At 35.3% G+C, this 14,390-nt stretch overlaps 1 protein-coding gene across 2 annotated transcripts; it reads left to right on the forward strand.

Annotated features, from left to right (window-relative positions):
• Positions 1-245: 245 nt before the first annotated feature.
• On the forward strand, positions 246-13,896 carry LOC137407140 (acyl-coenzyme A diphosphatase NUDT19-like). 2 transcript variants are annotated; one of them, XM_068093744.1, is made up of 8 exons: positions 246-290; positions 9,305-9,420; positions 9,539-9,727; positions 9,823-9,907; positions 10,067-10,215; positions 10,410-10,511; positions 10,811-11,018; positions 13,281-13,896. In XM_068093744.1, the coding sequence occupies exons 2-8, from the start codon at positions 9,319-9,321 to the stop codon at positions 13,478-13,480; spliced, it is 1,035 nt and encodes a 344-aa protein (XP_067949845.1). In that variant the 5' UTR covers positions 246-290; positions 9,305-9,318; the 3' UTR covers positions 13,481-13,896. The 2 variants fall into 2 exon arrangements, with proteins under 2 accessions (XP_067949845.1, XP_067949852.1); XM_068093751.1 differs by lacking the exon at positions 246-290 and adding an exon at positions 5,684-5,710.
• The last annotated feature ends 494 nt before the right edge of the window (positions 13,897-14,390 follow it).

Below are 14,390 nucleotides of genomic sequence, written 5' to 3' on the forward strand. Positions count from 1 at the left end.
TCTAGCCTTACTTAGTAAACCTCTACGCCCTGACTACACATAATCGCTGTTACTCGCTGTCAAATACACCCAACAGCGACGTTAATAAATTTGTAGTGTTTTACTGTTTTAAATCGCACCAGTCTTGGCTGTTTTTTTTTATATATTTACACCAAATGATTATATTTGCATCTAAGATGCATTATGGTGATATGCAAAAAAATTACTTTTCATCCTTCCGTCGATTATTTTGTTTAAAAGTTGACGTCAACAGTCCTCCATCGGTCTTGTGGGAGAGGCCAACATCGCTGGTACATGATCATACCTGCCAACTCTCACGCTTTGGGCGTGAGACTCACGCAATCACCCCAAAGAAAAAATGAGAATGCGTGAGATTTTTGCCCCAATTTCCACAATTTTATATATACTATCATTGATACATCAATTGCCCCAAAACCATATCTCACGCATTACCCCACTCTTGGGTTGGCAGGTCTGTACATGATGTCACTACCCTTTGAGTATTTTACATCTAGGTTATACGTCTAGCGTAGAGCCTTTCTATTTATACCTTTTAGTTTCTTGCTATTTGCAATGAAATAAGAGGACCATACAATAGAGGAATATTCCAAAATGGGCCTGCAAATGGTAAAAAAAGCAAGTTTCTTGGAGAAAAGCTTATAGTGTCTCGCTGATCTCATTAGCATACGCAAAGTTCCATTAGCTTTTTTTGCTATATTATCTATATGCTCATCAAACGACAGTCTATAATCGATTGTAACACCCAGGTATCTAAAAATAGAGGATTGTTATTAAGTGGATGCCCTCTTATAGTAGTTCTAATGTTTTTTTCTGGCAGTTTGATATAACAATTGACATAGTTACACATTTACTGGTGTTGAAACGAAATGTTCTAATCATCATGCCCATTTTACTAAATCGTCCAGGTCTTGTTGCATAGCGTCACTGTTCTCAGGGCTCTCAACAGAACGAAACAACAACGGTGTCATCAGCAAAAGGTTTCAGCCTTGTGTTGCGCTATGTAGAGCATGTCATTTATGCGAAGAAGAAACAAAAACGGCCCTAGCAGTGAACCTTGGGGCACTCCTGATGTTACCCTATGCAGAGCTGAGGTGCCACTATCAACAATTACAAAATGTGTTTGCTTCCTGAGCCAATTAGAAATCCACTCTACTAAGTGTTGGCGAATCTCACTCTTAGATAACTTACAAACCGGCTTTTATGGGAGACTACATCGAAGGCTTTGGCAAAGTTTAATACAACCATATCAGTTTAAATCCTATCATCGAAATTATTAATATGCTCCAAGACCGTAGACAACAGCTGCAACTCACATCACCTTTGAACCTTAAGTCTATACTGACAGTCATTAAGTAGTTACTTTCTGTCAAGGTGATCACAAGTATCTTGCGCAAGAATGTGCTCAGTGACCTTTGAAAGTATAGCTGCCAAAGATATTGGTCGGTAATTTAGTGGCAAAGATCTATCATTCTCACCTTTAAAATCGGCACAACACTAGGCACTTTCCAATCACTAGGTACTTGACCAGTTGTAATAGAATAGTTATTAATATTGGTTATAACCTCACAAATGTAGGGGGATGCGAATTGCAACAAAGCTGGTGAGATGTCATCAGGTCCGGTGCTCTTCTTGGGATCATGTGCCTGTAAGGCTTTCCTGACTCTCTGTTTTGATACTACAAGTGATCCAGTTTGAGTTGTTATCTGGCGCATGTTATTGGGAGGTATAATGTTATTGTCATCAGTAAACAAAAATGTAATGGCCTTTGCAAAACACTCGGGACAAGTCATCTGGTGTATCACCAGCACTACTTTTCAATATTTTCACAACACCATTGTCACCGGTTTTCCTGGATATAATTGCAAACAATGGCTTAAAGATGCCAATCGTGAGCTCTTCACAAACATGACTGTTGATAGATCGATTGTCGTCTATGTTCACATGTGTCTTCCACAATTTGGTGTGTGATTTTAGGAGATTTCTGTTTGCATCAGATAGATGGGCACAGTATACTCGTGGAGTCTGTTTCGCTTTCGTATGGCCTTTATGGTGTTAGTCTGCATCCAGTATTTTTTCCCAACGTCTAACCTCGTATGTTAGAATGCATCTTTCGATCATACTGAGAAATGTTAATTTGAATTCTGTCCAGACAAACTTCATTGGTTTGTCCTGTGATATTAAGTGCTTAATATTTGTTTTCCGTCTATGACTCTGAGCGTAGATATCTGGCAGAGATGTGTTTTCTAAATTCCAACAATCTTTTAGTTCTTAGAGCGTGGCCTTCATGTATGACACAGACAGGCACCTTAATGTCACACGCTTTGCATTATCTAACACAGGAGGCTCAGCGATAAATTGATTGACGTCAATCGAAGAAATGACCAGAAAATATGAAGATGAAATATAATGAAACCACTTAATAAAAAGGAGTAACTTTGTTGCAAACATGTTCATAAATTTGCTATGATTATCTTTATAAATTGAGGGTTTGCAAGATAGTCTTGCATGGGTATTACGTGCTATATTTTTATTTATTATCCTTGGAGTACTTCCCAAAGGTTTTCTAGATCTTTCAAAAATGATAAAAACTCTAATACAAAAAACTGTTGCAGGGAAGCTCAGTGAAAACAATGGATGAAATTTTTTTCTTTCATGTCACTTAGTTTCAGCAATTCTAATGTTCATTCCTTCTTTGGAACACTTGTCATTTTTATCATTCTAATAAATCTGACAGAGTGTGTTACACGAGTGTGTACATGTCTGTAGCATGACCCTTTTCTAGCTGGTCATGCAATGAGCTCATTAGTTTCTTCCAGAATTGACCGAAAAAAACTCACGCAGAAGTGGTTTGGTACATTGTACCTAGGAAGCCTAAGATCTGTTTGTATGGTTATTTAATAATTTTCTATTCCTTGACATAAGTCTGTTAGGTTTCTGTTAAAGGCAGCAGACAAGCCACTAGCCAAAAGCAATAGTTTTACAATTGGTAGTAGTAAATTAAATAGTCTTGTATTTTTATCAACATTCTGATAAAAACAGTCAATTAATGCTTGAAACATCTTTATATTTTGTCCATTGTTAATGTATACATACAGCAAGGTGTCATCAGCCTATAAAATCATAAGGCAAGTAGAGTAATAATGTACACCATAACCAGTCTTGTTGCCAAAATTATGCCCATGAAAGTTAATTTACAATTTTGTTTATCATAATTAGCATCCGAGTGATATAGAGCAATTTATTTATCAGCTTATTAAAAATGATTAATCAAGATATAGGTCTTTAAGTATAATATTCATCTATTTTGTAATAGATAAAAGTAACAATGATACATCTGAGGGCTGCCAGTGATTTTTTTTAAATTTAAAAACTTTAAATGGGTATCTAAGTTGTTTTTATGGATGGAAAGAATTACGGTATGTAGTACAGACGCTACCCTATTTATGAACATTTGCGTTACAAACAATGGTACACACAAACGGTGTTACGCGTATGTCAAAAGTTGCTCATAATAAAACGGTAGATACAATGTTCATGCAGGGATGTCGTAGGTTAGATTTTGTATAGGATTCATTTAATATATTTGCATCCATTATTCGTTATGGTTGTTGAAAAGCGAACAGCTTCTAGTGAGCGTTGAGTGCTGTCTGACATACCCTTGAGTATTAGCCTGAGAAGCTTTTGGTCATGTTGCTAGTTGATGTCGAGAGTGATTTACCTTATCTGATGTCATTGTTTGGTGTTGTACTTGAATAGGGCTTTCATCTAGTCCCAATTTGTTGCGTTGGATATGCTATGTTACGTCGATAAAGACAGCCTATGATTAGGTTCGGAGAAATTATTACAGTTACTACTTTTGCATATTTGGTATATACAACCACTTGTGTCTAAATCACTTTTCCTACAATTTCTTTAAATGGAATCTTCTCAAGCAAATAGCATTAAAGCACATAAATTACATAATTTTTTTATTATATATTTCAATACATCAGAGTCTTGGCTTTCAAATGAGCCTATATTCAATACACAAAGAATAATAGAACTATGAAAAACAGGGTGTCAAAAGTATGTCCTGCAAAAAAAACACTTGGTTCAGGTACTCAAAATGTGACGTCATAATTCTTATTTAGCCTTAGGTCGTCGAGTCCTTTCGCTGCCATTGAGGCTGCATTTTTCTGTGACAATCGGTGCTGTTAAACCCGGAGAGCGCTAATAATAAACTAAGATTCTAGATAATCAACAATGCCCGCGATCGTGCTAACGCCCGACCAGTACAAACACATGTTCTGGGTTAATTAATTATGCTTCAATAAATGTACTGTCGTTGATAAAGGTAATGAAGTCGCATCGATTAAATTATGACCTGCGGTTGCGTGGCCCTAGGACTAAATGTCAATCGCACTTTCGCGAGATCACGCAATGCTTGAAATTAATTAGTCTCAGTCGTCACCCTCAACATCACATTAAGAATAAAGAGCTAGTGCATAATATCATCGGGAAAATATAGTATGGTTCTTGGAGTCTGAGGTACTTATCATAGAAATAATATGTACATGGAGAACTAATAACACTGATTTCTTTGTCATCTTTATTCGTTCTCTGGAGTTGTCCTACCTTCGCCTGCCACTAGCGTCATTATCGTAGTTGATAAATAAGCGGTAAGAGCACACAACAACGAATATGAGAATTGTGACATCACAATTTTCGAAACTGTGCCAGTAAACATTTTTGCGGTAGAGCTCTGGTGAAATCCTATAAACACCAACCAATGTCTGTCTCACCATGGCAAACAATAGCTCATTCGAAAGCCAAGACTCTGATGTATTGAAATATACAATAAAAAAATTATGTAATTTATGTGCTTTAAAGTCAAATGACACTGTCATAAAATTGGCACTTTTGCCCTGAGTAAGCTGAGAAATAGATCTTCACTATTGGAATTGGTTTTAACTCAAATAGATATATTTGTTTTCATTACCTCACACATGCATATTTGTTGAATGATAAGGTCAAGATATAGTAGCCGGTGTCACCAATTTGTTCATGAGCTCTCTATTTCCCGTAACTTAAACTTTTTTATACATTTCACCGAAGTGTACTTTTTTTGACAAAGTCCTTTGATTTTTTTATCAGGTGCTGGATGCTTGATTATCCATTTCATATGTGAGCTCTCCCAGCTCACATAACTCTGGTCATTTTCCATGACTGAATTTGCTTTGGGGGGACCTGTAAAACATGGTTTGATTTTTCAGGATTTATCAATGTTATCAAGATCGTTGCTTCTCATAACTTGGCCCTTGATCGAATCCGAGTCATTTGCAATTCTTTGAAAATTTTTAATCCCATATTTGCAATTTCAGTTCAAGATATTCCGATGTTGTTAATCTTTATGTAGCAGTTTGCTGAGGTAATCTCGTCAACAAACTTTTGGCAACTATCATACTCAAACCTAGTGATATAGACCAATTACACTTTCCAAGTTTGCAAAAGACGCAGGCTTATTTCTATATCTTTTTACAGTCGCTTTGATACCAGCGGTTCACACTATGTCTATGATTATCTGAAGTCAGTAGGAGTATATTCCAGTTGTGTCTCGAGCATAAGATATTTCTAATTACGTGATGTGCAGTGTCACTGTTTACTGGTAGCTGATGGTGATGAAGACAAAGTAGAGATTGTCATTAAACTGGTAAAATATTTATATCTGCCAATTTTTTCCAAATATTTCACCTGGGAAGCACTGCTGCAAGACATTCCTTCATATGTTTTGAGTTTGTTAAAAATTTCACTCTTGTTAACTGCATCCATTCTATAAGCTGCATTATTCAGTGGGATGTGCTTCAACAGGGTGCAGGGTGGACCGGTAAGAGACAGCAGCTCTATGCTCTCTTGATCGTAGAAAGCTCTTGTGCTAGTATTTGTTGTCGATGTAACAAAAGTGCTTATCGCTGTACAGGCTCTTCTCTGGTACAGAGACTACTTTGTTTTGAGTTTGCAAACTTACAGCTTATCAAAAGCATTATAGGCTTACTAAAGTTTATGGTTCTTGTTAGAAACACAACTTCTATTGTGACTGATTGAAGGAGAATGTTTGTAAAGTATCATATGGCAACGGATTCATTAAAAAGTTTCTTTATTTTTGAGATGGTGCCCTGAATAAATAAAAACTAGCAAAAAGTTAGAAATGGTCTTGGACTGGTGCAGCATGAATTTATTTGTCATATCGAGCCATTCAGAAATAAACAGTCACATAAAATGAGCAGCCTTTATAAACACTAATAAACTCTATAGACTTAAAATCTATAGGATACTATATTCTATTCTATTTATAAATAATTTTACGGTACAGTATAATTATAAAGATGTTAATATAGCGCCCTAAATAGTCAAAAGTATGGTTATCGATAAGGAATCCATTATTATTATCCATTATATGTACACAGTTTTTACTGAACAGCGATCACTTATAAATACTGTATGAATCAAATATTTTCAGAACAACATGATTAGTAACCTAAATCTTACAGCATTGCTCGAGCTCTCTTCACTATTCAATGTAAGGCATCTTGTGGATGAGTTAAGACTCGAGAGTTCTAGATATTAGACGAGGAAAAATAAGAATAACTTTTCACATGACCTTGCAACTGTGCGCTGATAGTTTAATAGTGTGCTGTGTTTATTAGCCATTGATTGTTTAGCTTTTATTAAAGCATTTGACTTTTGAGAGCTGTTATAAGATAGTTCCATTGCACACTGGTTCTTTTTGCTTGATGACCATACAAAGCAACACTCAAGCAACTATTACCTGTAAACTTGCAATTAGTTGCTAATTGCAACTTGCAATTTTTCCTGCATTCCGTTGAAGTTTTAATCCAAAGCAAAGAGAGCTGAAAAATTATATTGCCAATGCTACATAGAATGTGGTGTTATCCAGATTTGATTCTATTAACAGCAATGTACAACTACTCGTCTCATGTCTTTAAGACTGATTGAATCTCTTATCATATATCAAACACCTGTCTGAATAGTTCTTCACATATATGTCAGCAGATGTGCGTGTTTAAAGCACATCAATTATATCAGTAATTTTATCATATATTTCAGTACATCAGAGTCTTGGCTTTCGAATGAGCTTATATTCAATACACAAAGAATAATAGAACTATGAAAAACAGGGTGTCAAAAGTATGTCCTGCAATAAAAAAACACTTGGTTGTGGTTCCCACAGTGTGATGTCATAATTATCATTTAGCCTTAGGTCGTCGATCCCTTCGCTGCCATTGAGGCTGCACTTTTCTGTGACAATCGGTGCTGTTAAACCCAGAGAGCACTAATAATAAACTAGGGTTCTAGATAATCAACAATGTTCGGGGATCATGCTAACGCCAGACCAATACAAACACATGTTCTGGGTTAATAGATTTTTGGGTGATTGTTAGAGTTTGCTTTTTCATCCTTTCATTCATGTTAACCATTTATAGTAATTATTACCACACCGTTTTATATGATGGCATTGTTTGTCCCATATGTCTTCAATAAATATACTGTCATTGATAAAGGTAATGAAATCATGTCGATTAAATTGTGACCTGCAGTGGCGTGGTCCTAGGACTATATGTAAATTGCACTCTCGCAAGATCTCGCAATGCTTGAAATTAATTAGCCTCAGTCGTGCCCCTCAACATCACAATAAAAATATAGGGCTAGTGCATAATATCATCGGGAAAGTATAGTATGGAGCTTGGAATCTGGTCTATTTATCATAAAACTAATCTGTACATGGAGAGCTAATGACACCGATTCCTTTATCATCTTCATTGGTTCTCTGGAATTGTCCTACATTAGCCTGCCACCAGCGTCATTATCGTAGATGATAAATAAGCGGTAAGAGCATACAACACCGAATATGAAAATTGTGACGTCATAATTTGCGAGCCTATACCATTGAACATTTCTTTGGTAGAGCTCTGGGGAAATCCTATAAACACCAACCAATGTCTGTCTCACCATGCCAAACAATGGCTCATTTGAAAGCCAAGATATTGAAGAACCTGAATAAGCTGAAACATTACTGATATAATTGGTGTGCTTTAAATATTTAGCAACACTTGTATATTATTGATCTCATTCAAAAGATGAAAACCTTACATACTGTGGTTATTATTGTAGCTTATATACTGTGGTTATTATTGTAGCTTATATACTGTGGTTATTATTGTAGCTTATATATTGTGGTTATTATTGTAGCTTATATACTGTGGTTATTATTGTAGCTTATATATTGTGGTTATTATTGTGATTTACATACTGTGGTTATTATTGTACATTACATACTGTGATTATTATTGTAACTTACATACTGTGGTTATTATTGTAGCTTACATGCGGTGGTTATTATTGTAACTTACATACTGTGGTTATTATTGTAGCTTATATACTGTGGTTATTATTGTAGCTTATATACTGTGGTTATTATTGTGATTTACATACTGTGGTTATTATTGTACATTACATACTGTGGTTATTATTGTAACTTACATACTGTGGTTATTATTGTAACTTACATACTGGGGTTATTATTGCACATTACATACTGTTGTTTTTATTGTAACTTACATACTGTGACTATTATTGTACATTACATGCTGTGGTTATTATTGTACATTACATACTGTGATTATTATTTTAGCTTACATACTGTGGGTATTATTGTAACTTACATTCCGTGGTTATTATTGTAGCTTACATACTGTGGTTATTATTGTAACTTACATACTGTGGTTATTATTGTAACTTACATAATGTGGTTATTGTTGTAGTTTACATGCTGTGGTTATTAATGTGCTGTTTTACGATCAAACAGTAACTGAGATTCTCATAAACTAAGGAAAGATAGTATTTGACTTTTTACAGTTTTTGAAGAACCTCGATTTTTTTTGCAAGCCAAGTGCAGTGCAGCGTTATTACTATATTTAATCTTTATCAGCTGCGAGCTCATCTGAAGATACTTGATTATCTTTAATTCCGTAAATCACATTAATGATTTATAAGTTGCATCACTCCAAGTACTTCATTTTTTTTAAATTCCATCTTCTAATCAAACTTTTCATGCATTGCCTAAATTTTTTTCCACGATTTTTATCAATGGCAGTGATTCAAAATCTCACATGGGAAGACAATTCGTAAATGCCCAAAAAAATTGTGACGCTTTTGCAAGTCACTGCTGAATCCTTGTTTAGTTTTAGTTTGCTTTTGTGTTGTATCATCATATCTTTCTTTCCAGGTTTTAAAGGCAAAATGACAAGTCTTGCAAAGTGTCCAACGCATAACTTATGGAAAAAATCTGCAGCAATACTATTAATAGGGCCAGGAAAAAAAGGCTGTCCAGCTGTGCTCACGGTATGTTGACTTCTACAGATATTCAAGGGCATCAAAAAGTTCTTACTAATCATAAGGTGAATTTGGTTTCTAGATCCAAATAGCCTTTACCTTAATCTCCAGCCGTTTCTAATTACAGGTGAAGAGGAGTAAGAAGGCCAAATTTATGCCTACAAATCTTGTGTTTCCTGGAGGTCTTTGTGAAGCCTCAGACTTCTCACTGTCCTGGTTAGATACATTCCCCCAACTCAGAAGCTTTGCAGTTAACCCTCATGCAACCTTTCCAGACATATTCATCAATGACGCTCCAGAGCAAGCTCAGCTGCAGGCAAGTGTTACTCTTCAGATCTATCTATACATTATTTCCGATAATTTATGGTATTATTATCGGTTAATATTACTAGTCTTTTTCTGATCGTTTAGGAATTATCCCCTCATGTGGGATTTCGAATCACCGCTATTAGAGAATTAGTTGAAGAAACAGGATTAATGATGGATGAAAAGTCAGGTTAGTAATATTTGTTGGTATTGAATTTGCTCTCTGTTGACCTCGATTTATAATATGTTTACAACGACGCCAGTTTTTTTTAATGAAACATTAGGATTCGAACATTTGAGTAATATTTTCTGTGAAAGCGGTAAAAAATACTGCTTTCTATGCGTACAGGGAAAGCTTTACCAGTTCCGGATAATATTCGCAAACAAATTCATGAAGAGCCAAAAAGATTTTGTGAAATTTTGAAGAGTCTAAACATGTCCCCAGATATATTTTCGTTACACAACTGGAGTACCTGGCTCACACCTCTTGGATTGAAGGTTGGTGGGAAGTATGAGGGAGGCTTGTTGATATTTGATAACTAGTAACATTTTATACTTTTTGGCTGTCCATGTTTCGTGTTATTGATCTCATAGTAACTCTGTTGTGTTGCTAATATTGTGTCAGGGCTTTATGGGCCATTGAGGAGTGTCGTTTATCTCTTGGCAGGTGCTCTTCCTGTTCTGAATTGTAGCACTCCAGCAGAAGATATGACACACAATTCTATGTGGCAGTGGTGGATAATATCGAACACTTGAATCCAACTTCAGACAATGCAGAAGTTTCAACTGTTCAGGTTGTTTCTTAAACTATTGAAATCTCTTGGTTAATGCTCACATGGAAGCCATGTCAGGATAGCATTCTTAGGTGCCAAGTGGGCTCAATGAGCAGAAATAGAAATATCTATTCCTTCTTTCTAGCAAACCCTTCGCATCACAATCGGTAGCTGGTAACTTACTGAGAATTGGAGTAAACAGGCAGTGGAGGCGAGGCTGGTGCCAACAAAGCATTTTTAGTGTCTCTGTTTAATGGGGATAGCCTGTGATCTCTCCTTTTACTAATCAGACTTTATATTTTAAATTGTTCTATTAATAGTTCTGGGATATTGGTGAGATTCTGAAGGCGGCACTCGCAGGCTCTGTGCTGGTGGCTCCTGTACAGATGTACGAACTCTCAAGGTTGCTCAGCTTCAAGACAATTGACGCCATACGAGAGTATGCTCAGTCTCGCGACCGCCTCGGCACTGAGAGAATATTTACAGTGAAAATCAATTGCTCAGATGGTGCCATCTGGGTGCTTCCAGGTGAGTCTAGTTGTTCTCTAGTATCCATAATACCCACTGTTCTCATTGTCTTCTGTTTAGTATATTAAACATACTTGCTGTCTCCTTTCCTTTGTTGTGGTTTACCATTTTACCACAATTTTTATCTTTACGTGTTTATGGAGTCTACAAAAACTGCTTTATGAGATGTTATTGATATAGCCTTTAGGAAGAATGTCACTATAAGCGCCAGTCACTATCAGTTCATGATTTTCAGTTTCTTGCTAATTAGAATTTAGGTTATTTAGAGTTTGAGTAAATCCAAAATGAAGCCAAATTTGCATTTTTTTCAATTTGTACATTTTGTTTAAACAATTGTAGGTTGCTATGCGCTACAATTTTATAGTTTCAATTTAATTTTTTTTAAATTCAATAAGTTTTTAAAACTATTTAAGGTCAGAGATGGCATAAAAAAAGCATCATGGGTCAGGTTTTAACTCTTTTAATCAATTTTTCTGCGATAATATGTTGAACTAGCACAGATAATACAGAATATTACATATAAGGATATGTAACATCCTCATATAATGGCGATATAATGTCATATGCACCACTCTGACATTATATCATCTTAGCTACAAGAATGCATTATTGATACATCAAAGAATAAGGAAGCTGTGGTAGATTTTGTATTAGAATGGCAACGGATACTAAAAAGAAAATTCATCTCATAAACGCTATGGTAAAAAACAATCAGGTCAAAAATACTGCGATGATAACTCCAAATTATTGACTTTTTATTTGATTAATAAAATTCATGAAGTGAAAGTGTAGAGACGCACGCTAAGAGGTTGCAGTGTTGTACTAACTTCCTTACTTGACCTAAGTACATAACTTCACGTCATCATCTCCAAAATCTCCTGTTGTCCACCTGTACAATTTCTTGGTATCAGAGACTTTGTTTTTCATAGCACATACGCGCTTTAATTTCCATTTTATTAGTATGCATTTGAGTTCTGAGCAAAATGAGTTTATTTATTTATGACTTCTTGGGATCTCTAAGCTATAGGCTGCCAAGCAAGCATGGTGCTCAAACCGCCATAATTTTTGAGTAGGTAGAATAAAGAGTTGGCTTTATTTTGTGGAGAATATTCAGACAAAGGGAAATAATAAGAACCGACCATAAGTTTTTATTGAGGCTTTACTATCAATCTGCAGCTCTACGAGCTAAGGTGATGGGCATGTTTTTTACAAACAAACAAAAACACGCTCACCTTGTACTTATAGGAAATTAAAATGTGAGACTACAATTTGTTTTACTCATTCCTTTGAACAGTTGATATTTTTATGCTTGCCATGGATATTTATTACCTAAGTATAATAAGATGTTTAAAAAGAACAATGCGTGTCAAAACTTCAGATATTCTTGATGGTTTAATACCCGCGATGATCCACGTGTGATATTGTAACATCAATACTAAATATTGCTAGAGTGTGATTGCTTGGTTTGTTATATGCCTGTCACTGTAATTAATAAATTTTGTTTCCCCAGGATAATGGAATCTTCTTACAAGTGATTTGGAGTATTCTTACCTTAGGTTGTTTATTGCTTGGTACCTACTGAACTTAAAGAACAATAATTATTGTTCTTTAAGTTCAGTAGGTACCAAGCAATAAACAACCTAAGGTAAGAATACTCCAAATCACTTGTAAGAAGATTCCATTATCCTGGGGAAACAAAATTCATTAATATTAAATTTTAAATTTTAAAATATTAAATTCATTAAAATTCATCAAGCACCAAACAACTTGGTACCTTCAACTGAGATGCTTCAAGCTACCACATTGGTTTCCACTTTCTTGGAACATCTTATAAGGGTTTTCTCAAGGATTCTAGTAGTATCCTAAACTGACATGAGCTATGGTACAGAACTGGCATGGTTACACAAGGACTGGCATGGTTACACTGGCAGACGTACAATGATGAGTTTGGTACAAGAACAGGAAAATTTGCCTCAAGCAAAATTTTTGACTGATTCAATAAAGGAGCCTGCTGTTATTATGAAGACCTATTAAATAAATGGAGTTATTCTCACTTGCATAAGCTCCACACTAGCGTTAATGATGAATTTATCACTTCCCCATACAAGAATTTTCTATCAATGCAGTTTGAGTATTGATGTGTTTTAAATTTTTGTTGTGAGAATACTTGAAACAGACAACGCAGTGCCAGCCCTCAACAGGAAAGTCTACTTTAGTCATACTTATCGCTAATCTAATCACTATGACTACTTAATATTGCAGGGGATAGCCTCTACCCAGAAGATCCTGACTATATGGGCACTGATGATGAAATTTTTATTCCGAAAACCGTAGAAGAGTGCATGCAACTTTATCCTAAACATCACAGAATGGTCTCTCCACTCAGCAGTCCTCTAATCAATATTTCATTAAATCTTGAGCAAGTAACTCCTACCTTTGCAACGCCCAGAAGCCAATTATAGTTTGTTTTTCCTTTTTGAGTATCTATTTTGAGACATTGCTTTATTTAATGCACAAATTCGGTGTACTGCTTGGCTCATATGAGTAATCAAATGAACCTTTCTTAAAAACTGCAATGTCATTTAAATGTGGTTTTTATAAAATCTTTAAATTATTAACTCTTTTTTATTTTTTCTCCACTTGCCTGTTCTTTAAAACTTACATGCTGTTGGTTTACATGTATTTGTTGTATTTGTATTGGTTTGCATGATTTGTTCTTGCCTTACTGGTTTATTGAATATCAAAATGAACCAGTTTGTAACACAAAACTAAACTAACACACTCTCAACACTTTCTCCACATGTATAGCAAAAAGGGAATAGCTCTCTAAAAAGTACAGTTGAGGATAAAATGTTGTAAAGCGTTTGAGAATAATAAATACTTGTGCTGGTAACAAAGTATGTTATACTGATACATATTATTATTACTCACAAATCATGACAACAATAACCAAGGTAGTATTAAAAGTAAGACGACATAAAAGCATATCATTACTGATTATATCATGTGTGTACAAGCTAGTATGAGAGGCAGCACGAGAGGGAGTACAATATTTAGTATGAGAGGTAGTTTGTTAGGCAGTACAAGAGGGAGTACGACAGATAGTTCGAGAGGTAGTATGAGCGGTAGTTCGAGAGCGAAAAGTAGTACATAGGATGAAGATAAGCCAAAAAGAATCGACTCAAGGGTCTGCTGTAACAGTTTAAAATATGCAATCTAAGAATAAAGTAGCAAATGCACTGCAATCTTGAAGCAGCTCTCCGAGGTGTGCAAGTTTTTTAAAGTACCATATAAAACTACATCAAATGGCAAGTACAAGACTGGTATTATCAGTTGTTTTTTCTGAAACAGAAGTTTATGTATAGCTAGGAT

The sequence above is a fragment of the Watersipora subatra genome, chromosome 1 (assembly GCF_963576615.1).
Source record: "Watersipora subatra chromosome 1, tzWatSuba1.1, whole genome shotgun sequence".
In the NCBI taxonomy this organism is placed as follows: domain Eukaryota; kingdom Metazoa; phylum Bryozoa; class Gymnolaemata; order Cheilostomatida; family Watersiporidae; genus Watersipora; species Watersipora subatra.